General features: G+C 43.5%; 1 protein-coding gene and 1 long non-coding RNA gene across 5 annotated transcripts in view; one reads left to right on the forward strand and one right to left on the reverse strand.

The window, feature by feature from the left end:
* The window catches only part of U2SURP (U2 snRNP associated SURP domain containing), a 53,219-nt gene extending 48,626 nt beyond the window's left edge, over window positions 1-4,593 (reverse strand). For all 4 annotated transcript variants that reach the window (XM_060405600.1, XM_012102001.5, XM_012102009.4 and 1 more), the window contains exon 1: window positions 4,528-4,593. In XM_060405600.1, coding sequence (XP_060261583.1) covers window positions 4,528-4,572 — 45 coding nt within the window. In that variant the 5' untranslated portion in view covers window positions 4,573-4,593. The remainder of the gene's footprint in view (window positions 1-4,527) is intronic.
* A 172-nt stretch (window positions 4,594-4,765) lies between these two features.
* On the forward strand, window positions 4,766-17,862 carry LOC121817228 (uncharacterized). The gene is made up of 2 exons (XR_006057032.2): window positions 4,766-5,678; window positions 15,356-17,862. It is a non-coding gene; the product is annotated as an uncharacterized LOC121817228 (long non-coding RNA).
* The last annotated feature ends 8,211 nt before the right edge of the window (window positions 17,863-26,073 follow it).

Below are 26,073 nucleotides of genomic sequence, written 5' to 3' on the forward strand. Positions count from 1 at the left end.
ACATTATTTCACACAAGTGAAATATTTTCACTAATCAGCAGTCACTCAAAATACTGATAGTTCCCACACCGATTTAGAACTGAGCATCCAAGGAAGCCAACAGCATTTTATACTTTGCTCATTTACCTCTCTAACCCAAGTTTTTACAATATGGGAAAAAAATAATGCACTGTCAGAGTCAAGTAACAGGGCACACAATTCCACTATACTTGCAATATTACCAGCACAGCAGATGCAGAGGGAATAAGGATACCATATTCTCTTCATATCCTCATTGTGCTGAGCAAACAACTCTTAAAATCAAAATTTTTATGAACTAATTTTTATAAACTAAATTCTAAGGAAATACGCTTAATATTTTTCTAAGCAAACAATTATAGACACTTTGCCTCTCCTCCCAAAATCAAAGCTACAACATGGCACCAAGACCTCTCTCCCCTAAAACATTATTTCAGTCTGGTGATACAGGAATAAAGGCACAGGAAATTCTTAGCTACTTCCTAAAACCTTTGCCAGGCTTTAAAATGTAAGTACAGCAAAATCGCACAGAAAACAAAAGACATGGGGTTTCTTCATTAGGACAACTACACACAAAGGTTAAATCATTTGACTATACACCCTTCATGTAATTTTTAAAGCTAAAAGAAACTGCGCTGCTGCCGCTCAGTTGCTCAATCGCGTCCAACTGTGCGACCTTATGGACGCAGGCTCCTCAGTCCATGGGATTCTCCAGGCAAGAATACTGGAGTGGACTGCCATTTCCTCCTCCAGGGGATCTTTTCAACCCAGGGATCAAACCTGCATCTCTTGTGTCTCCTGCATTGGCAGGAGGATTCTTTACCATCAGCATCACCTGGGAAGTCCAAAAGAAACTGTAGAGAGTATCTAATTTAATCTCTTTATTTTGTATTTAAGACAGGTCAAATAATTTTGCCATTGTCAATAGCAAAAATCCTGTCATACATTACATTTTTAAAATTTATTTTACTGAGGTTTAACTGACATACGACACTGCATTAGTTTCAGGTATACAATAGGATTCATTATTTGTATGTTGTTGTTTAGTTGCCATAAATCACGTCCGACTGTTTTTGACCTCCTCTGTCCATGAGATTTTCCAGGCAAGAATACTGGAGTGGGTTGCCATTTCCTCCTCCAGGGGATCTTCCTAACCCAGGGATGGAACCCAAGTCTCCTGCATTGGCAGGTGGATTCTTTACCACTGAGCCACCAGGGAAGCCCCAGTATTTGTATACACTGCAAAAAGATCACCACACTATTAAGGCTAGTTAACAGCCAGTATCAAACACAGTTAAAAGAGTTTTTTATTTTCTTCCTGTGATGAGAACTTTTAAGATCTACTCTCTCAGCAGCTTTTAACTATGCAATACTTAAAACTGTTAACTATGGGCTTCCCCGATGGTTTGGTGGCAAGAATCTGCCTGCCAATACAGGCAAAAGATCAGGGTTCATTCAATCCCTGGGTGGGGAAGATCCCCTGGAGGAGGGCATGGCATGCTGTATTCTTGCCTGGAGAATCCCAGAGACAGAGGAGCCTGGTGGGCTACAGTCTATGGAGTCTCAAAACAGTGAGACAGAACCGAGAGCACGCACACATTGTTAACTACAGTCGCCATGCTATACACTACATCCTCTTGTATATTTTTAAATTAGCATTTTTCTCAGAGTCTAGAAATATGATTGACAAGCCCATATCAACAGGAATTTATGACAAAAGAATGAACATGAAACTGAAAAATCTGTTCACTCATCTGTATGGTAGAATAGGTCACTCATCTGCACTCCCCAGATGTAGGGAAATCAAACCAGAGATCAAAGACTAGAAATCCCAAATGCTGCAGTATTAAACCAAAATGATCTTATACTCTCTCCAATAAATTCCGGACTTGGGGTTAGAAATAAAAAGCAGCAATCTGAGCAGTCATGATAACTGATGACAGATTCTAAATCTCAGGTTTAGAATTTATCCTGACATTTTGAAAAGTACTTTTTGTTTCCTCTAAGAACAAAAGAGGAAAGGAACTAAGGTTTTTAATGTATGTTATAGACATTCACTTATTTAATTCTTACATCGATCCTGTAGAAATGAGATTAAATCCGTATTACAAACAAGGAAATTTAAGGCTGAAAAAGTTAAGCAATTTGCCTTGATAGCGCAAACGATTTATTATCAAGTTAGGATTTGAATCCAATTATCTTGTTAGCAGTCTGCCCTGGTGGCTCAGAGGTTAAAGCCTCTGCCTGCAGTGCGGGAGACCTGGGTTCGATCCCTGCGTCCGGAAGATCCCCTGGAGAAGGAAATGGCAACCCACTTCAGTATTCTTGCCTGGAGAATCCCATGGACGGAGGAGCCTGGTGGGCTACAGTCCACAGGGTCTCAAAGAGTCGGACACCACTGAGCAACTTCACTTTCACCTTGTTAGCAAAATTCATAATCTCTCTACAAAACATGCACCCTCCATATTAATGGAGCAAATCATGTCAAGTCCTGAGATATTTTAATGACATCAGTAGAAAATCTCCTAACAGCATCAACTGATGATAATCTAAAGCAATACAGAGGACGTCCCTGACAGTCCAGTGATTAAGACTTCACTTCCAATAATGCAGTGGGTGAGGGTTCCATCCCTGGTCAGAGAGTTAAGATTCCACATGCCTCGCAGTCAAAAAACCAAAATATAAAACAAAAACAACATTGTAAACAATTCAATAAAGACCTTTAACATGGTCCACATTAAAAAACAACAAAACTTTTAAAAGCAATATAAACTGAAAAGGTTTATTACTGGAAGATCTAACAATTTACTTATAGGGAATAGCCACACACAACCATTATTAGAAAAGGAAGCCTGAACATACACATTAAAACGTTTTCAATATATCCAAAGTCTCAAATAAAAGATACTTAAAATATTACTTTGAAAATAAACAAAAATAATGAAGCTTATGCCATGAATTTTATGGATGTAGTAGCTTTCCTGCCCAGGTGGCGGTGGTAAAGAACCCACCCGCAATGTAGGAGACACGAGGCGGGTTCGATCCCTGGGTCGGTTAGATCCCCTGGAGGAGAAAATGGCAACCCACTCCAGTATTATTCCCTGGAGAATCCCACGGACAGAGGAGCCTAGCGGGCTACAGTCCATAGGATCGCAGAGAGTCGGAAGAGACTCAGCACGCACACAGCTTTCCTAACAGTTCCCTAACAGTAAGGAGGCCTGGGCTGGTTTTGTCAGAGTCGGCTGAGGAAAGTGGGAAATCATGTACTCAATTATTCCCCTCCTCACCAAGGGAAAAGGTATTGGGGAAGGAAGAAACAAACAAGAAATAAACCCCGCATGTAAAGTAGCCAAAACTAGCCCTAGTTTCTACACAACTGAAGGATTTCTGGAAAATCCATTACCGATAACAAACTAATTATAAACACCATTCACCAAACGGCATAAAGATTACAATTTAACAGAAACTGAGGAAGCAAGTATGTAACAGGTTGCATTTCCGAGAACAAATTGTACATACCAGACATGCTCCGTCTACCGTAAACGTAACTTCCTAAAACCCTACTTACAATCACACACACTCTGTAAGATGTAACAGTCCTTAGAACCTTTAAGTATTACACAACTTCTCGGATCAGCATCAAAAAGCGTTTAACAACTACTTCAGGCAGGACCTATTACTTTTAATATCGTGTTGGAGATGAGAAATTCAAAGCAAAAAGTCGATTAAAGGACCGGTCCAAGATGGCAACTTAGAACCTGATGCTAATCACAACATAACTAACGCTAAACTACTTCCACAGCTCAGTAATTTCCACAATACGTGCACACGGTTCCCTGTAAACTCAAAAGCAATTTACTAATCTTAGGTGGCTTCCAAGTATGGAAATGAGCCCTCCAAATGTACTTCCTCTTACGTGAGGTAAAACCACGTGTAGAGCGTAGCGTTAACCTTGGCGATGCATCACCGCAAAGGGGAACTGCACTTCCCACCCCGCGTCCCTTCACTATTGGTCCTCCTCTCACAACTGATGGCCCTAAAGATTATTTATTTCCCGGAGGATGTGAGGGAAACGGGGGGAGGCCGGAAGCGTGTGAGATCCAAAACCAAAGGAAAAGGAGGCAGACACTTAAGCTAAGGGAAGCGATTCCCGCCTCTCCTAGGCTCTGCCCGGCGGCCTGAAGAGCGCAACAAGCTGAAACACCCCGGCGCGTTTTCCGGATTTAAGACCTCAATCTAAATCCCTGATTTCACTCCAGTGCTAAACTCGGGCCAAAATACTCACGCCACCAGCCCTGGGGCCCCCAGTCTCGAGCCGAATCCAAGCTGGGACTAAGGGGAGACACCAGGCCTCTCAACCTGCGCACCACGGTCCGTCTGCGCCCCGGCCTACCGTCGCGACCAGAACACGGACCCCGACCCCAATCTCCTCCCGCTGGCCAGAAGCGTCTATAGCCCCCAGACGACAGTGATAGGGCCACTGACTTAAGAAGTCCTCTAAGAAATTACCTTTGAACTGGCCTTCTGAGAGCCGCCTGGCGTTTTGTCCGCCATCTTGAGCTTTGCCCCTCCTTCAGCGGCGGCAGCAGCACGGGCGAGTCGAGCACCGAAAGGCTGGATCACAGCGGAGCCCGCCAGAGGAGCCTGCAAGGCTGAATAGTCGACTGCCGACCTGAGGAATTCAAGGAGAACTGCGCCACATGACTTCCGGTGTTGAGCATTTCCTGGGCCCGCCCACTGAATATTTGGGGGCGTCTCCGTGTCGGGTTTTGCTATTGGGCCGGAGAATTTAGTGAATCTTTTCGTACTGGCTTTCGGGGCCGGTTGTTACTTCACTGTTTTTCCAGCCCCAACCCTAGATAGGTGCTGGGCGGGGAAGGAAAGACTTCTTAAAGAAGAAATGAATGATCAGCTTGGGAGGAGCTTTTACTTCAACTCAGAAAATAAATCTGAAGCCGACTGGGAGGTGGAGGGGGCGGGACGGGGCGGGGCAGGGGTTTGTCCGGCTCTCCTGGGATGAAGATGATATCCGTCCTACCTCTGGCGTCACGCCCTGCTGGGGGACGGCAAACTTGCAGTCTGTTCAAGAAAGTCGTGTCCGGAAGCATAGGAAGGGAGCTTTTGACCCAACCTGAGACTCTGGCAGTGGAGTTTTCGGATAGACTATTCGGGTCAAAACCGGGACTTGCAGAGAGAGGATGAATGAAAGGAAAATTATAAATAGACGGTGTCTATTTATATAGCATCATGTAAGTTGTCATTTTAAAAGTTACATTTTACGGTTTAATCTTGTTTTCGTTTCTAATCACAAATGGACGGGAGCACCTAAGTTCTTAATAGGATCTACATGTATGGATGTGAGAGTTGGACTGTGAAGAAGGCTGAGCGCCGAAGAATTGATGCTTTTGAACTGTGGTGTTGGAGAAGACTCTTGAGAGTCCCTTGGACTGCAAGGAGATCCAACCAGTCCATTCTGAAGGAGATCAGCCCTGGGTGTTCTTTGGAAGGAATGATGCTGAAGCTGAAACTCCAGTACTTTGGCCACCTCATGCGAAGAGTTGATTCATTGGAAAAGACTGATGCTGGGAGGGATTGGGGGCAGGAGGAGAAGGGGACGACAGAGGATGAGATCGCTGGATGGCATCACGGACTCGATGGACGTGAGTCTGAGTGAACTCCGGGGGTTGGTGATGGACAGGGAGGCCTGGCGTGCTCCGATTCATGGGGTCTCAAAGAGTCTTAGCTAATTGTCACCTGCAATGTAGGTGACCCAGGTTGGATCCCTGGGTCAGGAAGATCCCCTGGAGAAGGAAATGGCAACCCACTCCAGTACTCCTGCCTGGAGAATTCCATGGACAGAGGATCCTGGCAGGCTACAGTCCCTGGGGTCGCAAAGAGTCGGACACGACTGAGCCACTCACACACACTTACCTACTTATTGTGTGTAAAAGCCTGCATGAAGTGTTCAGAGGCTTACACAGATGACTACAATATTATCTTCATATAATTTAACATTTAATGAGGAATAGAGGGGAGATGGAGAAGGCAATGGCACCCCACTCCGGTACTCTTGCCTGGAAAATCCCATGGACCGGAGGAACCTGGTAGGCTGCGGTCCATGGAGTCGCAAAGAGTCGGACATGACTGAGCGACTTCACTTTCGCTTTTCACTTTCATGCATTGGAGAAGGAAATGGCAACCCACTGGAGAGAATCCCAGGGATGGGGGAGCCTGGTGGGCTGCCATCTATGGGGTCGCATAGAGTCAGACACGACTGACGCGACTTAGCAGCAGCAGCAGCAGAGGGGAGAAGGTACCAGCAAACTGACACTGTAGAATTCAACAGATGCTGAAAGGAAGGATCACTAGCTGTGGGAACTCTGAAAGAATTAATTCTGAAGGTGGAGATGGGGTAAACAGATGGAGGTTTCAGAGAGCAGGAAGCCAACTCTGAAGAAGAAGGAGAATTTTGTTTGTTGGATGGTGTTGGGGGAGAGGGAGGGGAGGTTGGAGTGGTGGTGATCTGATACATGGAAAGGCTAACAGGCCTGTGCCAGGCACTGAGGAATCAGCAAGTTGGGTAGGGCTCCTGTTCTGTGTGAGCAGGTTGGGGTAGAACAAATAGTAAACAAGCAAAAAAAAAAAGAAATGGTCAGAAAGTAACAAGTGTGAAATATCTTGTTTGTAAGTTTGGCCATTGTGGACTATATATATAATTTTTATTTCTTTATCTTTTTTATTGGCTGTGCTGGGTCTTCCTTGCTGCAGGGGCTTTTCGCTAGTTCCGGTGCTCAGGTTTCTCATTGCAGTGGCTTCTGTTGTAAAACACAGGCTCCAGGGCAGTCAGGCTTCAGTAGCTGCGGCGCCTGGGCTGAGTAGCTGCGGTTCCTGCGCTCTCAAGCACAGACTCAGTGGTTGTGGCATGTGGGATCTTCCCAGATCAGGGAGCCAAATGGTGCCTCCTCCATTGGCAGGCATACTTCACCACTGAGCCACCAGGGAAGCTCCACTGCGAAATACTGAAGTAGAATGGTGGTTTGCAACCTCCAGTCCTACTGAATTTAATTTCAAGCCCGGATATTTTTAATTCTAGACTTCTCACCCTCACCTCACCCTTATCCTTGCCTCTAATTGAAGGTTAATCAGTTTTTAAATACTCTTATGGGAGATATGGTTTTTCCAGTGGTCATGTATGGATGTGAGAGTTGGACTGTGAAGAAGGCTGAGCGCCGAAGAATTGTTGCTTTTGAACTGTGGTGTTGGAGAAGACTCTTGAGAGTCCCTTGGACTGCAAGGAGATCCAACCAGTCCATTCTGAAGGAGATCAGCCCTGGGATTTCTTTGGAAGGAATGATGCTAAAGCTGAAACTCCAGTACTTTGGCCACCTCATGCGAAGAGTTGACTCATTGGAAAAGACTCTGATGCTGGGAGGGATTGGGGGCAGGAGGAGAAGGGGACAACAGAGGATGAGATGGCTGGATGGCATCACGGACTCGGTGGACGTGAGTCTAAGTGAACTCTGGGAGTTGGTGATGGTCAGGGAGGCCTGGCATGCTGCAATTCATGGGGTCACAAAGAGTCAGACACGACTGAGCAACTGAACTGAACTGAACTGATTGATGGGAGATATATTTTCTCCAGGAATACTTAACAGACTTCCCTCCCCTACCAAGCCTAAGTAAGTTACTCTGCTTCTGTTTCCATGGGAACCTGTTTCCCACTCAAGATACTCATCACATTAGATCTTAATTGTCTGTTTACAATCTAGGATTAGAAAGTGAAATCATCAGCTGAGATGAAGGGAGAATTGTGGGCTTGTCCCTGCCTAGTCATGTTCTGGCAATACTTAAGGCTGACTTTGTCGCTATGAAGTAAATATACAAATGCTTTTCATTTAAATCCCTGAAGTCCTATTTCACATTAAAATCACCCTTATTAAATGTTGGGGCTTCTTCCCTGGTGTCTCAGCTGGTAAAGAATCCACCTGCAATGCGGGAGACCTGGGTTCAATCCCTGGGTTGGGAAGATCCCCTGGAGAAGGAAACAGCTACCCACTACAATATTCTGGCCTGGAGAATTCCATGGACTGTATAGTCCATGGGGTCACAAAGAGTCAGGAACGACTGAGTGACTTTCACTTCACTTACTTTATTAAATGTTTACTCCTAGAGACTTAAAAATAAAGAAACATAGACTTCTCTCTCTCATATAGTAAAGCCCCAAAGGAAGTCAAACATGTGCCCTGACTAAAAATTAAACATAAGCCTTCATTAAGACCTAATTAAGTACACTCTGAAAAACACAAAAGCATGATTAACAACAGAGTTTTCCTTCATACATATAAGTCTTGAAATTATGGCCCCTTTACTCAAACTGCAAATGAAGGAGGATGAGATAGCATGCACATAAATACAAACAGATGTTTATAGAACCTGAAATTGTTCATTAGATTCACAGTTATTACCAAGTGACTACACATAAATAGTAAGAAAATTATACAATTTGCTGCAGTTAGTGTTTCCCAGTCATACTAAAACCATGCTATTCTTGCTGACGTGTTGGTTCTCTACTCTTACACCTGTTTTTAAGGATTCTCCCTGCAGCTACATTTGACAAAGATTACAAAGTAGTGCCAGATGCAGTTCACAGAGGTGTTTTATTTGGCTCAAGCAGGAAGGGTTTTTTCTTTGAATTAGGAGACTTGACTTTTTTCTACTCAGGCTTTCCAGTTTTTCTTGAAAAACAGGCAGGTCTGGGAACAATCCAGTGGGAGGGAGCCATATGGGACTCTGGGGTCAGCAGGCCTTCACCACACTCGGTGGACAAATGCCCCACACAGGCCTGCTTGTAGGCCTGTGTGTTTTCTGACTTCTCATATACAGTGTCAAGTCTCAGCAGAGGTGGTAACACATTTAGCAGAGCTCTCCTAGGTTCAGCAGTAAAAAATCTGCCTGCCAATACAGGAGACATGGGTTCCATCTGTGGTCCAGAAAGATCTCACATGCCATGTGAGCCACAACTGCATAGCCTGTGCTCTGGAACCCAGGAGCCGCAACTATGGAAGTGTGCACGCCCTTGAACCTGTACTCTGCAAAGGAGAAGCCCCTGAAACGAGAAGCCCGCACATGACAACTAGAGAAAAGCCCGAGCATCAGTGAAGACCCAGCACAGTCAAAAATAAATATTTTTTTTAAATTAAATAAAATCTCAAAGAAAATGGACATTCAGTAAAAAGGAGGAAAGAAGGTTAATATTCTGTGGTTAACCCTCAGGAAGAAGGGGAAAAAAAATTAAACAGTCAATCCCCCAGCACCGAGGTGAACTGGCTTACCCATTAGACATAGAAGGCTCAGTATATTTTTATACTAGGGCCAGTATATTTTTAAGGGCCTCCCCAAATGTCCTGGGCTTCCCTGGTGGCTCAGTTGGTAAAGAATCTGCCTGCAATGCGGGAGACCTGGGTTTGATCCCTGAGTTGGGAAGATCCCATGGAGAAGGGAACGGCTACCCACCCCAGTCAGTATTCTGGCCTGGAGAATTCCATGGACTGTATAGCCCATGGGGTCACAAAGAGTAGGACACGACTGAGCGACTTTCGTACACACAAGTTTTAATTTCTTTTAAACCGAGGGAGAGAAAAAGGTGGAGTGGAGAGGCTGAAACAACAGCATTTCGCAATATACACAGTGAAAGATAGAGACCTTACCAGGGCTTCCCTGCTGGTTCAGTGGTAAAGAACATGCCTACCTATACAGGAGACTTGGGTTCAATCCTTAGTCTAGGAAAATTCCGCGTGCTGAGGAGCAGCTAAGCCCGAGGGACACAACTATTCAGCTGGTGCCCTAGAGTCTGAAGCCCCGTGCTCCAGCGCCCGTGCTCCACAGCAAGAAAAGCCACCACAACAAGAAGCCTGCGCGCCGCCACCAGGGTAGCCCCCACATTCCCTGACTAGAGAAAAGCACACTCAGCAACGAAGACCCCAGCACAGACCTAAATAGATACATCTAATTTAAATTATTTTTTAAAATGACTGCCCCAAAGCTAACATCTTCTCTGCTGTGCCAATGGACTGCTCCTATTTGGTGGCACTTAGAGAATTTTTAAGCGGTTTCTTTCTGCTCTTTAGGCTTCAGGATATAGGCTGGTGGAAGGACAATCCTATCCTTGTGTTCATTTGGCAGTTGTTGAATTTCTAGCATCTGCCAGGCTCTGCAGAAAGAAGATAAGGAGGGAGGAAAGGAGAGCTAAAAATCCAACTTAGCTTTTCTTCTGAGAGAGCCTAGCCACCTCTAGGAGTAGTCAGATAACACCCTCCAAAGAAGGTGTGGTCTGCTTGAAATGGAAGATTCTTTGAGATTAACCTTATTGTCTGTCCCTGCCCCTCCCCCCTCCCACCACCCTACCCCATCCCACAAGGCTAGCCTGACAAGTAAGATTTCAGTGACAATAACAGCTCCTCCCTTTTCTCCACTCCTGTACCAAAAGAAATGTACTTATTGATGCTATCTAAAATTCCTTTGACTAGTGATTAGCAGTGGAGTTTTTTAAAAACAAACATCTCTTTTTAGCCTTTTATTTTTTAATGTTCTTGGCCGTGCTATGCAGCATGCAGCATATAGGATCTTAGTTCCCCAAAATGTGAAAGTGAAGTCACTCAGTTGTGTCCGACTCTTTGCTACCCCATGGAATTTTTCAGGCCAGAATACTGGAGTGGGTAGCTGTTTCCTTCTCCAGGGGACCTTCCCAACCCGGGGATCGAACCCAGGTCTCCCACATTGCAGGCGGATTCTTAACCAGCTGAGCCACAAGGGAAGCCCCTAGTTCCCCAACCAGGGATCAAATCCACACCCCTTGCATTGGAAGCTCGAAGATTCAACCACTGGACCGCCAGGGAAGTTCCTAGAAGTGGAATTTTTTTAAGCTACAATGTCCAAGATGTAGAGAGGTAAGAGGTATATAAAAATGATGTCCAAAAAACATATAACCTAAGAATAGGCTAGTGACATGTTGAAGATCATAAAATGGTTATTTTAGCTATGATCCTGGCTGTTTTCACAGTGCTATCATAGTCAGTCTTTCTCTTAAGGAACATGGCATACCTTTCTTCTTTTTCAAGTTTTGTTCTGTTTCCTTCATATTGACTTTTCACATTTCTTGTTACCGTAATTCCTAGTTTTTTGAAAATATTTTCAAGATTAACATTAAGTAAGAGTGGTACTAGTGGATATCCCTGGATTGTTCCTGACTTTAATGAGAATGCTTTTAGCGTTCTTCTGAAGATGAGGCTGACTTTGGGGTTGTAAGTTGAATTATCAATTAATGTGTATTAATTATATATTAAATTTTTAGTCAACCATGGAACTGAAAATGCAGAATTTTAAATTCTCATAGAAGACTTGGGGACCCTGAGGATATGCCAAAGGTCAGACAACCTTATTACAGAAACACTGTTACAGTCTTGTGTGAAAAACACCAGGACACCTCCATGACTTGGGAAAATAAGTGAACAGAGTAGAAATGTCCTGCTCTGTGCACCAGGGAGAATGGGCAGATTAAAGGGAAGACAAAAATCTATATCAACTTCCTGATACTGCTGGAAGTTACCTCAAAGTTAGCAGCTTATAGCAACACGAATGTATTATCTTCTACTTCTGAGGTCAGAAGTCTAAAATGTGGCAGCAGGCCTGTGTTCATTTCTGAAATGCTAGAGGAGAATCCATTTCCTTGCATTTTCCAGTCTCTAGAGTTCACCTCGGAGAAGGCGATGGCGACCCACTCCAGTACTCTTGCCTGGGAAATCCCATGGGTGGAGGGGCCTGGTAGGCTGCAGTCCATAGGGTCGCTAAGAGTTGGACACGACTGAGTGACTTCACTTTCACTCTTCACTTTCACTCTTCACTTTCATGCATTGGAGAAGGAAATGGCAACCCACTCCAATATTCTTGCCTGGAGAATCCCAGGGATGAAGGAGCCTGGTGGGCTGCCGTCTATGGAGTCACACAGTCAGACACGACTGAAGCAACTTAGCAGCAGCAGCAGCAGAGTTCACCTACATTCCCTGGCTTGTGGCCTCCTCTCCAGCTTCAAAGCCCATAGCATAGCAACCTCTCTACTCTCTGACATCTGTTTCCATCTTTACAGTCTTCTCTCCAGCTCTGCCACCTCCCTCTTACAAGGATCCTCGTGATTACATTGGGCCCACCCCAACAATCTCACATCTCAAAAGCCTTAAATTAATCACATCCACAAAAGATCCACAGTTTCTGAGAATTAGGGTGTGGACATCTTCAGAGGGCTATTATTCAGTCTACCATAGAATCTAAAATGAACTCTCTGCGTTTGTATTCTGTCCGTGGCTGGCAGGCACAGCTTTGACCCCACCAGAAAACTGACATGGCCCCAATAAGTACCATCTTCTTGAAGCAGCTGAGTTCTGAAATTGTTACTGGGGTATTAAATGGGCTGAAGGTGTGGTTCCAGTGAAATAGGATGAGACAGATCTCTGTTGTCAAAGGACTTACAAGGCGTAAAGGAGACAGATGTGTCACGAGTATAATAAGTAAAGAATCTGAAGTTTAGTCTGATTTGAGCACCACTGCATCTGTCGTGCCTCGAACAGAGTACGCACATGCCGGCATGCAGTGACTATTTGCTGGTGAAAAAATTCCACAGCAGAGGTAGTTTTTTAGAAACATATAAAGCTTGGTGCTGCATAAAAGGAGTCAGGGAAGACCTCATCAAAGAATCTACAGCATTTTCAGGGTATCTGTCCTACTCTTAAAAGGTCACCTCTGGGGCTAACTCCTAGGAGTTACTAGAGGCCCTCAGAGAGAAGGATGGAGACCTTAGCACAGTGTTGTCTAATTTTAAGAAAATGCAAATTTTGCTAATTTTAAGCAGACCAAAAAGTCTCCCATCCTGTGCAGATTTTGAAATAATACAAATCTCCTCTTCCTCAATCTAAAAAATTCTTTTTGAGAATTGTGTAATTTTGGGAGTTTCCTGGTGGTCTAGTGGTTAGGATTCAGCACTTTCACTGCAGAGGCCTGGGTTCAATCCCTGGTCGGAGAACTGAGATTCCTGCAAGCCACCGAGAATAATACTCCCCTCTCCAACTCCCCCAAAAAGAATTGTGTAATTCCTACAGACAGGCTCAATGGACTGCAAACATCATTTACTATTGTGCCACGTGGTGGCGCTGCTGCAGCTAGTAAACAAAAACATCCACTATCCTTCCTTAGGAAGATCCCCTGGAGGAGGAAATGGCAACCCCCTCCAGTGTTCTTGCCTGGAGAATCCCATGGAGAGAGGAGCCTGGTGGGCTACAGTCTACAGGCTGGCAAAGAGTCGGTCACAACTGAGCGTACACACACACACACACACTCACACTATTCTTCATAGGTGTTCTGTGAACATACATGGAACTTCTCTGAGTGGGCTTGGTGCTCAATTAAAAATCCTCCTAACATCCTGTCACTGTCAACCAAGCTTTCATTGAACACTTGTACTAATTCGGTGCCGTAAACAAAGTATGTGCTAACAAAATGTAGAGGGGGAAGTTAAACGTGACAAAACTATGGCATTCTGTGATGTTCATCGAGGAGGGAGGAGCTTACAACATCTAAGAGAGAACAAAAATATATTAGAGATGACATTAGAGGTAATATCTTTTCAGTCCAACTTGTCCTGCTTCTCAAGGAGGAGGGCAGGAATGGGGCTGAATCCTAGCCCCTATTACTGTGCCTGGCTGCTGCTGCTGCTAAGTCGCTTCAGTCGTGTCCGACTCTGTGTGACCCCATAGACGGCAGCCCACCAGGCTCCCCGGTCCCTGGGTTTCTCCAGGCAAGAACACTGGAGTGGGTTGCCATTTCCTTCTCCAATGCATGAAAGTGAACAGTGAAAATGAAGTCGCTCAGTCGTGTCCTACTCTTTGCAACCCCATGGACTGTAGCCTACCAGGCTCCTCTGTCCATGGGATTTTCCAGGCAAGAGCACTGGAGTGGGTTGCCATTGCACCAATAGGCAAACAATGAACATTTATTGAATAAGTGAACATGGAATACGGTACCTCATGCTCCCAAATATATATCCTCTTGCCCTACACAGAGACTAACAAAAAGTTGCTGACACCAAATTCCAAAATTTCAGCTGAGAGTTTCTTAGTATTCCAACTCAAGTTAGCTGCTCAGTCTTGGTCTAAGCAGCTGCATCCAGGGAAATAGAGCCACACGATACACATGGCTCCCGGAGGCTTACAGTGGGATGAATGAAGTCTTCAGGTCGAGGGTGGGAGCGGAGAGCCAAAACTAACTGCAGAGTATATGAATAATTGATCTTAGACATATGCACAATTATTTTTTTCAGATGTTTGGAGATGCAACAGTGATTGATAGGATACAGTTTGATTTATTGTGGAAAAATACACACGACATGCCCTTTGCCATTTTAACCATTTTCAGTGTACAGTTTAGTGGCACTAAATACAATCACATTGTTGTGCAAACTCACACCACCATCTATCTCCAGAATTTCTTCACCTTCCCAAACAGAAACTATGCCCATTCAACACTAACTTCCCACCTCTCCTCCCCGCAGCCCCAGAAAGCTGCCATTCTATTTTCTGTGTCTATACATTTTTAAAATTAGTTATTTATTTTTGGTTGCACTGGGTCTCCGTTGCCTTGCACGGGCTTCCTTTAGTTGTGAAGAGCCGGGGCTACTCTCTAGCTTCATTGTGTGAGCTTCTCATTGCAGCGGCTTCTCTTGTTGCAGAGCCCAGCTCTACGCTCTAGGGTGTGTAGACTCGGTAGTTAGGGTGCACAGGCTTAGTTGCTCACAGCATGTGGAATCTTCCCAGACCAGGGACTGAACCTGTGTCTCCTGCATTGGTAGGCAGATTCTTATCTACTGTAGCACCAGGGAAGTCTTGTTTCTCTAAATCTGACTACTCTAAATATCTCATAGAAGTGAAATCATAATGGTATTGGTCCCTTCATGACTGGCTTATTTCACTTAGCATATCCTCTGTGCTATAGCTATGGTGTAGCATGTGTCAGAATTTCCTTCCTTTTTAAGGCTGAATAATAGTCCATTGTATGTCTATAGCACAATTTATCTGTTCGTCCATCGATAAACCTAAGGGTTACTTCCAACTTTGGGCTATTGTGAATCATGCTGCTATGAACACTGTCAGAGCATTCTGGAGTTCACAACAGCTCTTTGTCATATCCCTATTCTCAATCAGCGGTCTTCAAAGTGTACCTACTATCAAGTGGGGATCAGCAGAAAGACTGGCAGTGTGGGTGCCCTTATGTTTGACATCTTTTTGAATCTTAGGAGTGTGTTCAGAAGAAAAGAATCCGTGTGGCAGCACATCTGGAAATCAACTCCTGGGAAGAAGGAATGAATGAAGTCATTGGCCAGGAGCAGAGCAGACTGAAGGAAGCTGGGGAGCCATCTACAAGGAGCAAAGACTTTTTCCCTGTTGCTCCCTAAGACCAATTAAGAGGCACCACAGCATCAGATTTCTGATTTCAACTCAATATGTGAAATACTTTTTAACCTCTAGAGCTGTTTACTAATGGAATAATCTACCTTAATAGAATAAGTATTCCCCTATGAAAACACACAGAGAGAAGTTGATTGTAGAAGGGATTCCAGAACTTGGAAGGGAATTGGAGGAGAGCTGTATCTGGGTTCTAAGACTTCTTGACCCCAACATTCCCTGTCTTTCTAATGCTTGAAACGTCCATAGGAAAGGCCAAAATGGCCAGAAAGTATAATGTTTCCAAAGTAAATAATTATTCAGTATAAACTTGACTTGATATTCATGAGTGCGATATCCTCACAGGAGGCTGAAATCTAAGAAGTTTGCTGAGTGACCCACACAAATATCAGAGAGGAAAGTGTTATCTAAGATTGTAATGACAAGAGCCAGAAATCAGCAGGTACACTGGGACCTAAACTCGAGTCCTTAATCTTGTTTGCATATTATATTAGGAGAATACCCCAGTAAATCCAAATCAAATTATACAATGTTACACTGTTAGTTACTAAAAATTAATGACGGCAATTTGTTTCTCTTCTTAGACTTTGGTTTTCAGTTTTTCTCCTACGATTTCCCTTTTGTTCATTCAAACTTGTGAACAATGCCTTAAGAAGCTGTGGAGAAGTAGACAATTCTGCTTTGGGGTTGGGATGGCCATTTGGCCATAGTTATCAAAATGTGAAGGGAACATACCCTTTGACCCAGCAATTCCACTTGTAGGAATGAATTTCCCTCCATATAAGAAAGCACCGCAGTAAAGAGTATGTGCGGGGCTTCCCTGGTGGCCCAGTGGTTAAGAATCTGCTTTGCAGTGCACGGGAAATGCTGGTTTGATCTTCGGTCCCTTTGATCCTTGGTCCTGGAAGATCCCACATGCCTTGGAGCAGCTAAGCCCATGCTCCACAATAAGAGAAGTCACCGCAATGAGAGGCCCATGCACCCCAGCTAGAAAGTGGCTGCTGGTCGCCACAGCTGGAGCAAGCCAGCACTCAACAATGAAGACCCAGTGCAGCCAAAAATCAATAAATAATCATTTAAATTTTTTAAAAAGAATATGTGCAGCAAAACATTAAAAATGCCCTGACTGTCTATCAATAAGGGACTGTTTCATGAGGAATGACACATGCTATATCAAGGGTAGAAGATCTTTATGTACTGACTTGGAAAGTGCTCCAAGATACACTGTTGTATGACAAAAGCAAGGTAGTAAACTTTGTGCTTTAAAAAAAAAGCATCTAGGGACTTCCTTGGAGGTTCAGTGATTAAGACTCAATGCTTTGACTGCAGTGGGTGTGGGTTTGATCACTGATTGGGGAACTGAGGATCCCACATGCTGCAGGGCATGGCCAAAAAAAAAAAAAAAAGCTCAGAAAAAGGACATCTATAGACAGAAATACACGATGTGCCAGGCAGCTTCTAAGATGATCCTCAATGCTCTCCAACCCTTGGTGTGGATTCAACCTAGTGTGGGTTCAACCTAGTGTCTTTTTTCTAACAGAATATAGCAAGGGTGTCGATTCTGAGATTTGGTTGTAGAAAAAAACTTTGGTTTCCTTCTTGTCCTTCTTGAGTTTTCTAGCTCTCGTCACCTATTTGCATGGATGAAATCAGTTGCCATGCTCGGAGGAGCCCAGTGGAGAGGCCCATGGGGTAAGAAGCTCAGGGAGGCCTCAAGCAAAAGACCAATGCAGAAATGAGGCCATCAGCCTAACAGCCTGTGAGGAACTAAATCCTGCCAGCAAGGCCTTGAGGGAACTTGACAGCAGATAGTCTGGATCGGAGCTATGAGGTGACTGCATTCTCAGCTGACAGCTTGATGACATCTTTGTAACAGACCCTGAGCCTGGAGGGCCCGACGAGGCCACTGGGACTCTTGATCACAGGAAATATATGATAATAAATGTTTGTTGTTTTAAGTCACTATGTTTTGGGGTAACGTTACACAGCTGCTGCTGCTGCTGCTGTTGCTGCTGCTAAGTCGCTTCAGTTGTGTCCGACTCTGTGCGACCCCATAGATGGCAGCCCACCAGGCTCCCCCATCCCTGGGATTCCCAGGCAAGAACGCTGGAGTGGGTTGCCATTTCTTCTCCAATGCATGAAAGTGAAAAGTGAAAGTGAAGTCGATCAGTCGTGCCTGACTCTTAGTGACCCCATGGACTGCAGCCCACCAGGCTCCTCCGCCCATGGGATTGCCCACACAGCAGTAGATAGCTGATACCAAATGCATGTTTGTTTATGCACGTATTTCTTTTTTAAAAACTAAATAAAAGTATCTATTTTTGTTTGATTTTTAAAATTTATTTTTAATTGGAAGATAATTGTTTTATATCGTGTTGGTTTCTGCCATACATCAACATGAGTCTGTCATAGGCATACATATGTTCCCTCGCTCCTGAACCTCTCTCCCACCTCCTGCCCTGTCCCAACCTTCTAGGTTTTCACAGAGCACTGGATTTGAGCTCCCTGCAACATACAGCAAATTCCCACTGGCTATCTAATTTTACATATGGTAATGTGTATTTTTTAAACCCTGGCCACTGTGCTTGCCACCAGGGAAAGAAGTTTAAGATTCTAGGGTGGAAGGAAACTTACTTTTTAATATAGACTCTTTAGTTTTATCTCAGTTGTTTATTCAACAAAGAGGCAAATAATAACATGTTTAATATTCTCCAATGAACAATCATTCCAAAGGCCCATTTCTAAAGTTCTCAAATGAAGTTTTATTTTCTATATCTACGTAAGTTAGCTAACTCACTCACAAAAAAGCTTTTTCATACTTCAGCTGGAGCACATATTATATCACTTCACACACACAGAAAAGGAGACTCTTTCCTTCATCTCTTTTGGGGGAAAAGGAAAATGCCTTCTTCTCAGCCCCATTCTCTGCGGCCTGATAACTCTGTGCTCTGGCCACACCAAGGGATCCAGCTCCCCCAGGGGCCCTGTTTCCATCTCTTGTCTCTTAACTCACACCTCCTCTCAACTTGGAATTCTGCTCTTCCAACCCACTCTCCCTCCCAGCTAATTCTTATACCCAACTCTAGGCTTTTCCTCTGACACCTGAGCTCACTCCTGCCCCAACTCCCCTTAGCAGTTCTGTTCCTGGATATGCATCCCAGTCTCTCCCTCCTTTGAGCTAGCCCTGTGCTTTAAACTTAGTCCCAGACAGGTCTCCACCCACCATCATGTCATTTCTCTGTGTTCCCTATTAGACAGTAAGCTCCTTGCAGATAAGAGAGGATGGGATAGAAGGCAGACGTATAGGACTATGGTATGACACACCCCGTTCACTCCCCCAATCCCTACCCGGAGCAGAGGCAGCAGGTGTGGGAGCCCATACAGGGGTCACGTTCTCAACTTAAAGTCACAACAGATAATTGAGGATTTATACTTACACTACCTTAGGAAGCACGTGTAAGATACCTTTATGGTCCAAAAATATATACACCATGAAACAGTCAGACCATAAAGAAGGCTGGGTGCCGAAAAATTGATGCTTTTGAATTGTGGTGCTGGAGAAGACTCTTGAGAGTCCCTTGGACTGCAAGAAGATCAAACCAGTCAATCCTAAAGAAAAATCAGCCCTGAATATTCTTTGGAAGGACTGATGCTGAAGCTGAAGCTCCAATACTTTGGCCACCTGATGCGAAGGGCTGACTCACTGTAAAAGATCCTGAAGCTAGGAAAGATTAAAGCCAAAAGGAGAAGGGGGAGGCAGAGGATGAGATGGTTAGACAGCATCACCAACTCAGTGGACATGAATCTGAGCAAACTCCTGGGGAACCTGGTGTGCTGCAGTCCTTGGGGTCTCAAAGAGTTGGACACAACTTAGCAACTGAACAACAACACAGGATACCTTTAGTCACAGCTGACAGGAATCCCATCACTTGTGTGGCTGACACTATAAGGAAATTTAATTATTTCATTCATCAAGATGCTCAGCGGCAAGACTCTCCCAGAATTTGTTAACTTAGCAGCCCAGTTTCATCAAGGGCCCACATTCTTTCCATCTCTCTGCTCTGCCATCTTCAGGGGGGTCAGCCTGTTCCTCAGGCTGATTTCCCTCACAGTCACAAAATGGCTACCACAGCTCCCAACATCACACCAGAGGAAGAAGTGTTCCTTTCGTCCAGAAAGCTTATATATCATTTTTTTTTAAGACTAAGAAAAAAGGCTTCCTAGACATCATCCCGTCAGACTTTTTCTTCATGTCTTATTTGTCAGAAATGAGCTGATGCCTAAACCAACTGATGGCAAAGAGAGTAGAATGACCACGGCGGGTTTACAGGGAGCACCTGGCTGACTGGGGTGTATGTATCTGCGTAAAATCTGGGCTCTGCTAAACAGAAGGAACAGAGTGGGTAAGGACAACACTGTCTCCTACATTGTGAGGTCCTAGGCTTCTGACTTTTAAACTATTGAGCTAAATTGCATATATTATCATTGGAAAACACTACCTCATTCCCAGCACCTGGAGATATATTTTTTAAATTATCATATATGTAACCTGAATCTAGCTTAGAACATGGATTTTTAAAACTTTGAACTTCAATAATACTGTGGGGAAAAAAAAAAACAAGGCAATTAAACCCAGAAACATGCTAGTGTTTGCCAAGAGGCTGAGTTGATAATTTTTTTTCCTTTTTCCCAATTGGTCAGTACTCTTCACTGGGCTCAAAGAACAGTCAGACCAGGAGCTGATATACTGGGCATGTAGTAGAAAGGAAAACACACGCTCTCAAGCTAGACTGACTTAGCTTAAAATCTTAGTTTCACCATTTAACAGTACATGAACTTTGATCATTGAAATTAGATTTTCCAGGACTCTGTTTCCTTATGTGTAAAATATAGATAATAATACTGACCTAGATCATCACAATCATGGTATTAAATGTCGCCTCCAAAAGTTAAAAAAATAAAAATACTGGCCTTGAAGCATTCTGAAAGAATTAAGTGAAAATCTGGACTGGAATCACATGAGTGTATAAAGAAAAAGAATAAAATATCAAACCTCTTGCCATTGTAAAAGCAAAACAAACAAACAAAAACGGTGTGCTCATAGCACAGGAACTGAAAGTTTGGCCAATGGATTAGAAGAGCTAATTCAGGGCCAGTTGCACAGGAACTTAATACACAGCAAAGGTGTCAGCACTGCTCAATGGGGGAAAGAATGATTGCTTAACAGATGGTGCTAGGAAAACTGACTCATTATGAGGAACAAGTAAATCCAATTTGGAGCATGGGACTGGGATGGAAAATGCCCTTCTCGCCTCTCGAACTGGCAGAGTGGTTCCAAGGTGAATGGAGGTTCTAATTGTCTGAGAGAGAGCTCTAAAATTAATGGAAGAAATTGCAGTAGGGAATCTTTGTGAACTTAGGAGTTACTAATAGAAAGCATTTCTTAAAATTTGACGAAGACAAATATTCTATGATATCACCTATATGCGGAATCTAAAATACACAACAAACTAGTCAATATAACAAAACAGAAACAGACTCAGACATGCAGAACATACTAGTGGTTACCACTGGGCAGGGAGGGGCAACTGGGGGTTAAGAGGGACAAACCATTATGTATAAAATAAGCTACAAGGATATAACGTATAGCACGGAGCAGATAGCCAACCCATATATTATATATATGATATATACATTCACGACTGAAGTGACACACACAGGAGTGGAACTGTCAGACAGAACTGAGCACACTGCAAGGAGTGTTAAAAGTGAGAGTTAAATTGCTCAGCCGTGTCTGACTCTTCACAATACCATGGACTGTAGCCCGCCAGTCTCCTCTGTCCATGGGATTTTCCAGGCAAGAACACTGGAGTGGGTAGCCATTCCCTTCTCCAGCCGATCTTCCTGAATCAGGGATCAAACCCAGGTCTCCTGCATTGCAGGCAGATTCTTTACTGTCTGAGCCACCAGGAAATGCAGGCATATATACCTATGGTAATTCTATTTTTAGAAAAACACAGAAGTTCTTGATTTTTGAGAAAAGGAGGGGCTCTAGAATTCGAGTGTTTTCTTTAACCACTAGAGGGCACCCTGCATCGAGCATTTTGTTTTACTCCTATTCTGTATGATCTTTAAATGTTTATTTCAAGAGAATGTCAGAGTAAAAGAAAGAACAGCGAACTCTGATTTTTCAAAATAAATATTTTTTTAAACTTTCATTAACTTCACAAGAAATGATTAAGCATGAAGAAAGTAACAAAACAAGAGGGAAAGAAGTCAAAGTCCTGGAAACCTAAAAATGGATCAATCCAGATACTGTACTTGCCAAAAAATAAGTAAACACAAAAGTTTTTCTCTTCAATTCCTAAGTAGTTAGAGAGTAAATCTAACTCCTCAGAAGGCAAAAAGAGAGAGCTGCAGCACCAGGAAAGTGTTATACTGTGAAGTGTCAGCAAAAGATGCTTTATGATGTTGTGATAAGAGGCAATTCTCTACTTAAGTCATTAGATGTTTCACTTAGTTTTATTGGATTGCTGATATATGCATGTCACGAAAATTTTAAAGGTACACAATAGTCTCTCTTCTCCCCATAATATAGTTCCCCTCCTTAGAAGCCACAACTGTTACTGGTTTCTTATACATCTTTCAAACGAATCTATACATGTATAAGCACGATGCTGCTGCTGCTGCTGCTGCTGCTAGGTCGCTTCAGTTGTGTCCGACTCTGTGTGACTCCATAGACGCAGCCCACCAGGCTTCCCCCTCCCTGGGATTCTCCAGGCAAGAACACTGGAGTGGGTTGCCATTTCCTTCTCCAATGCATGGATTCTCCAGGCAAGAACACTGGAGTGGGTTGCCATTTCCTTCTCCAATGCATGAAAGTGAACACTGAAAGTGAAGTCACTCAGTCGAGTCCTACTGTTCGCGACCCATGGACTGCAGCCGACCAGGCTCCTCCATCCATGGGATTTTCCAGGCAAGAGTACTGGAGTGGGGTGCCATTGCCTTCTCCGATGTATAAGCATGCTACTGCTGCTAAGTCACTTCAGTCGTGTCCGACTCTGTGCGACCCCAGAGATGGCAGCCCACCAGGCTCCCCCTTCCCTGGGATTCTCCAGGCAGGAACACTGGAGTGGGTTGCCATTTCCTTCTCCAATACATGAAAGTGAAAAGTGAAAGTAAAGTCCCTCAGTCGTGTCCGACTGTAGCCTACCAGGCTCCTCTGTCCATGGGATTTTCCAGGTGAGATACTGGAGTGGGGTGCCATTGCCTTCTCCATGTATAAGCATAGAACTGAACAAATACACTGAGTTCTACTCACCACAGAAATGACTGTGTGCTACCTACACTGTTCTCACTTTGCATTTTTTCTTTCCTTTTTTTTTTTAACTTAATAATGTATCTTGGAGATCCTTCTCTGTATGTCTGAATCTGCTTTATTTCTGCATTACTATTTTTAGCAGCTGTTATTTAGTGAGGTTACATTATTATCTTGTAATCCTATTGAAACTATACTTACATATTTCATCACTATCCAGTAATGAACATTTAAGCTATTCCCAATTATATCTTTTATAAATACTACTGCAATGAATACCATTTGCAGAGGTTATTTTCACTGTGAATATCTATAGAGTGAATACCAGGACTGAGTCAAACCTAATACACAATTAAAGTTTTGATAGACAATTTTTCTTCTGCAAAGATTGTATTAACTAAATTCCCATAACCCTGTTATCCTGTACCTTGCCCACACAGTTTTTACTTAATTTTTTTTTCAATCTTGGCCAATCTGCTCTGGCAAAAATATTGCCTTGTATGTTGTTTTGTGTTTCTCTTAATATAAGTGAGTTGAGCATCTTTTTCACATATTTAAGGAAAGGCTGGTATTAATCAGAATGAACTCTACCATATAAAGGCATAGAATGTGGAGATATTATCACCCAAATTAAGAATAGAGGTAAGTACATTTTCATGGGGAAAAGAGAATTGGGAAACTCCTGAGCTGACCCAACAAAGCAGGCCTTCAAGAACATCCCAAACCATACTACTACTTTCTATGCTGGGACCCCAGGTCCTCAGCAGATCTCTAGGGGGCCTCCGTGTCAAATTGAGAGACCAGACACTACCTGGGGCCAAAAGTACCTAAGTACCACTTATCCCCATTTTCCTCAGCCCTGCTCTGACCTGATCCCCCTCTCAGTCTTTCTCATTGCACTTTTATATCAACTCTGTCCAACAGAAATGTAATGCAAGCCACACGTGTAATTAAAATTTTTCTACAAGCTGCATTAAAAAAGAAGCATCTGGGAAACTAGAGAAAGCCCACATGTATCAATGAAGACCCAGCACAGCTAAAACTAATAAATAAGTAAATCTTAAAACAGAAGCAGCTGTAATTACTTGAAGTTTTATTGAAGTATAGTTGACTTAAAATATTGTGTTAATTTGTGCTGTATAGCAAAATGATTCAGTTATGCAAATATATATATTCTTCCCATTATGGTTCATCACAAGCTATTGAATATAGCTCCCTGTGCTAAACACTAAGAACTTGCTGTTTATCCATCCTATGTATAATTGTTTGAATCTGCTAATCCCAAACTCCTAATCCTTCCTACACCATCCTCCCTCCCCCTTTGTAATTACTTTCAATATTTTATATAACAAAATATATGCAAATTATTATTTCAACACGTGATCAATATTAAAAGTTACTAATATTCTGTATTCTTCTTTTGGGACAAAGTCTTTGTGTATTTATGCTCACAGCCCATCTCAAGGGCTCAGTAGCAGAACGTGGCTAGATCAGCATCATCCAGTGGAACTTTTTGCAATGATGGAAGTGTTAGATCTTTGTTCCCATAAATACCATCTAACCTCCTATATATTCAATTTTTCCCCAGAGCATTTTTTCTTGTTCTTGCACCGGTGGGATTCAGGTCCTCTCCTAAGGCCACTACACCACCCTTGGGCATCTCTAGTGGAGGCCACTTATTCTTTTATGCCCCGAATTACTAGAACCAGCTCCTCATGAAGCTTCCATCTAGCTCTGCGTTGTCCAGTGTGATAAATGCAAATAAGCGCGTGGCTTCCTAGGTGGAGCAGTGGTAAAGAATCTGCTTGCCAATGCAGAAAACACAGGTTTGATCCCTGGGTCAGGAAGATCCCCTGGAGTAGGAAATGGCAACCCGCTCCAGTATTCTTGCCTGGGAAATCCCATGAACAGAGGAACCTGGCAGGCAACAGTCTATGGGGCCACACAGAGTTGGACATGACTGAGCCACCGAGCATGCACACACCTACATTTAAGTTAATCAAAATAAAATACAAAATTTCATCCCCTCACTTGCACAAACCACAGTTGTGGGGCTCAAGAACCACATGTGGTTGGTGGCTGCCATATTGAACAGTGTTTCTCCTCTATTTATCTTTTACCACCAGAAAAAGCCATCTCTCTCTGGAGACCACACAGCTCTAGAGTCTTCAACCATGCCCTCATGGGAATCATGGAGCTACCTCTTCTGAGTAAGACTTTTAGAGGGTTCTCCTCATCCTTCATCACCTACAGAGCTACCCCATGCTCTCCAGCCCAGCTCAGAACACCACCCTGGGGCTTTGTACCATGGGTGTTCCTCTAGGTAACAGCCTAGCTGAACACGTTTGGTACTTTCTTAGTTCCAACCTTGCCTTCACTCCATTTCAATCACTTACTGCCAGTACCCAACCCTTGATCTAGTCATCACCTGGCAGTACTCCACCCAAGAAATCTTTCCTTATTCCCTTACTTATAATTAATTCATAAATAATGCATACTAAAAAAAGAATTGACCCACACAGCTAAAAGAAAGTCCCCTTTGGCCAGCCACCCCTAAAAATCAAGCCCATCTCCCAATCCCCTGTCCTTGTATTTCTAAACTCTGATAAGTGCATGTTGTTTTGAAACATGCTTGTTTTTCTTAACAATTTGTCCTGCAGACCTTTTCATGTCAGTAATGTAGACCCACTTCTTCCTTGTTTTGTGTATGTAGTGGTGAGGGAGGTAGTATATTCACATAGTTAAAGCCGCAACAGTAAGTAAAAAGGTATAGTGAAGTTTTCCTCCCCATTCTTGCTCCTCATCTACACCATTCCCATACCAGTTTCATAGGTAACCACTGTTGTTAGTTTTCCTACTACAGTTTTTCCTCATGCATTTCAACCAAATATGAATATAGATTCCTATTTTCTCCCATTTTATGCATATTTATACACTATCCTGCACCTTGAAGTGACTTTCCATATCTTGATTCTATATCAGAGTACTGAGAACATCTTCCTTCTTTTTTCAGCACCATGTATGAAAGCGAAAGTGAAGTCGCTCAGTCGTGTCCTATTCTTTGCGACCCAATGGACTGTAGCCTACCAGGCTCCTCCATCCATGGGATTTTTCTGGGCAAGAACACTGGAGTGGGTTGCCATCTCCTTCTCCAGGAGATCTTCCCCACCCAGGGATCGAATCTGGGTCTCCTGCATTGTAGACAGACGCTTTACCGTCTGAGCTACAAGG

The sequence above is a fragment of the Ovis aries genome, chromosome 1 (genome assembly GCF_016772045.2).
Source record: "Ovis aries strain OAR_USU_Benz2616 breed Rambouillet chromosome 1, ARS-UI_Ramb_v3.0, whole genome shotgun sequence".
Taxonomy (NCBI): Eukaryota; Metazoa; Chordata; class Mammalia; order Artiodactyla; family Bovidae; genus Ovis; species Ovis aries.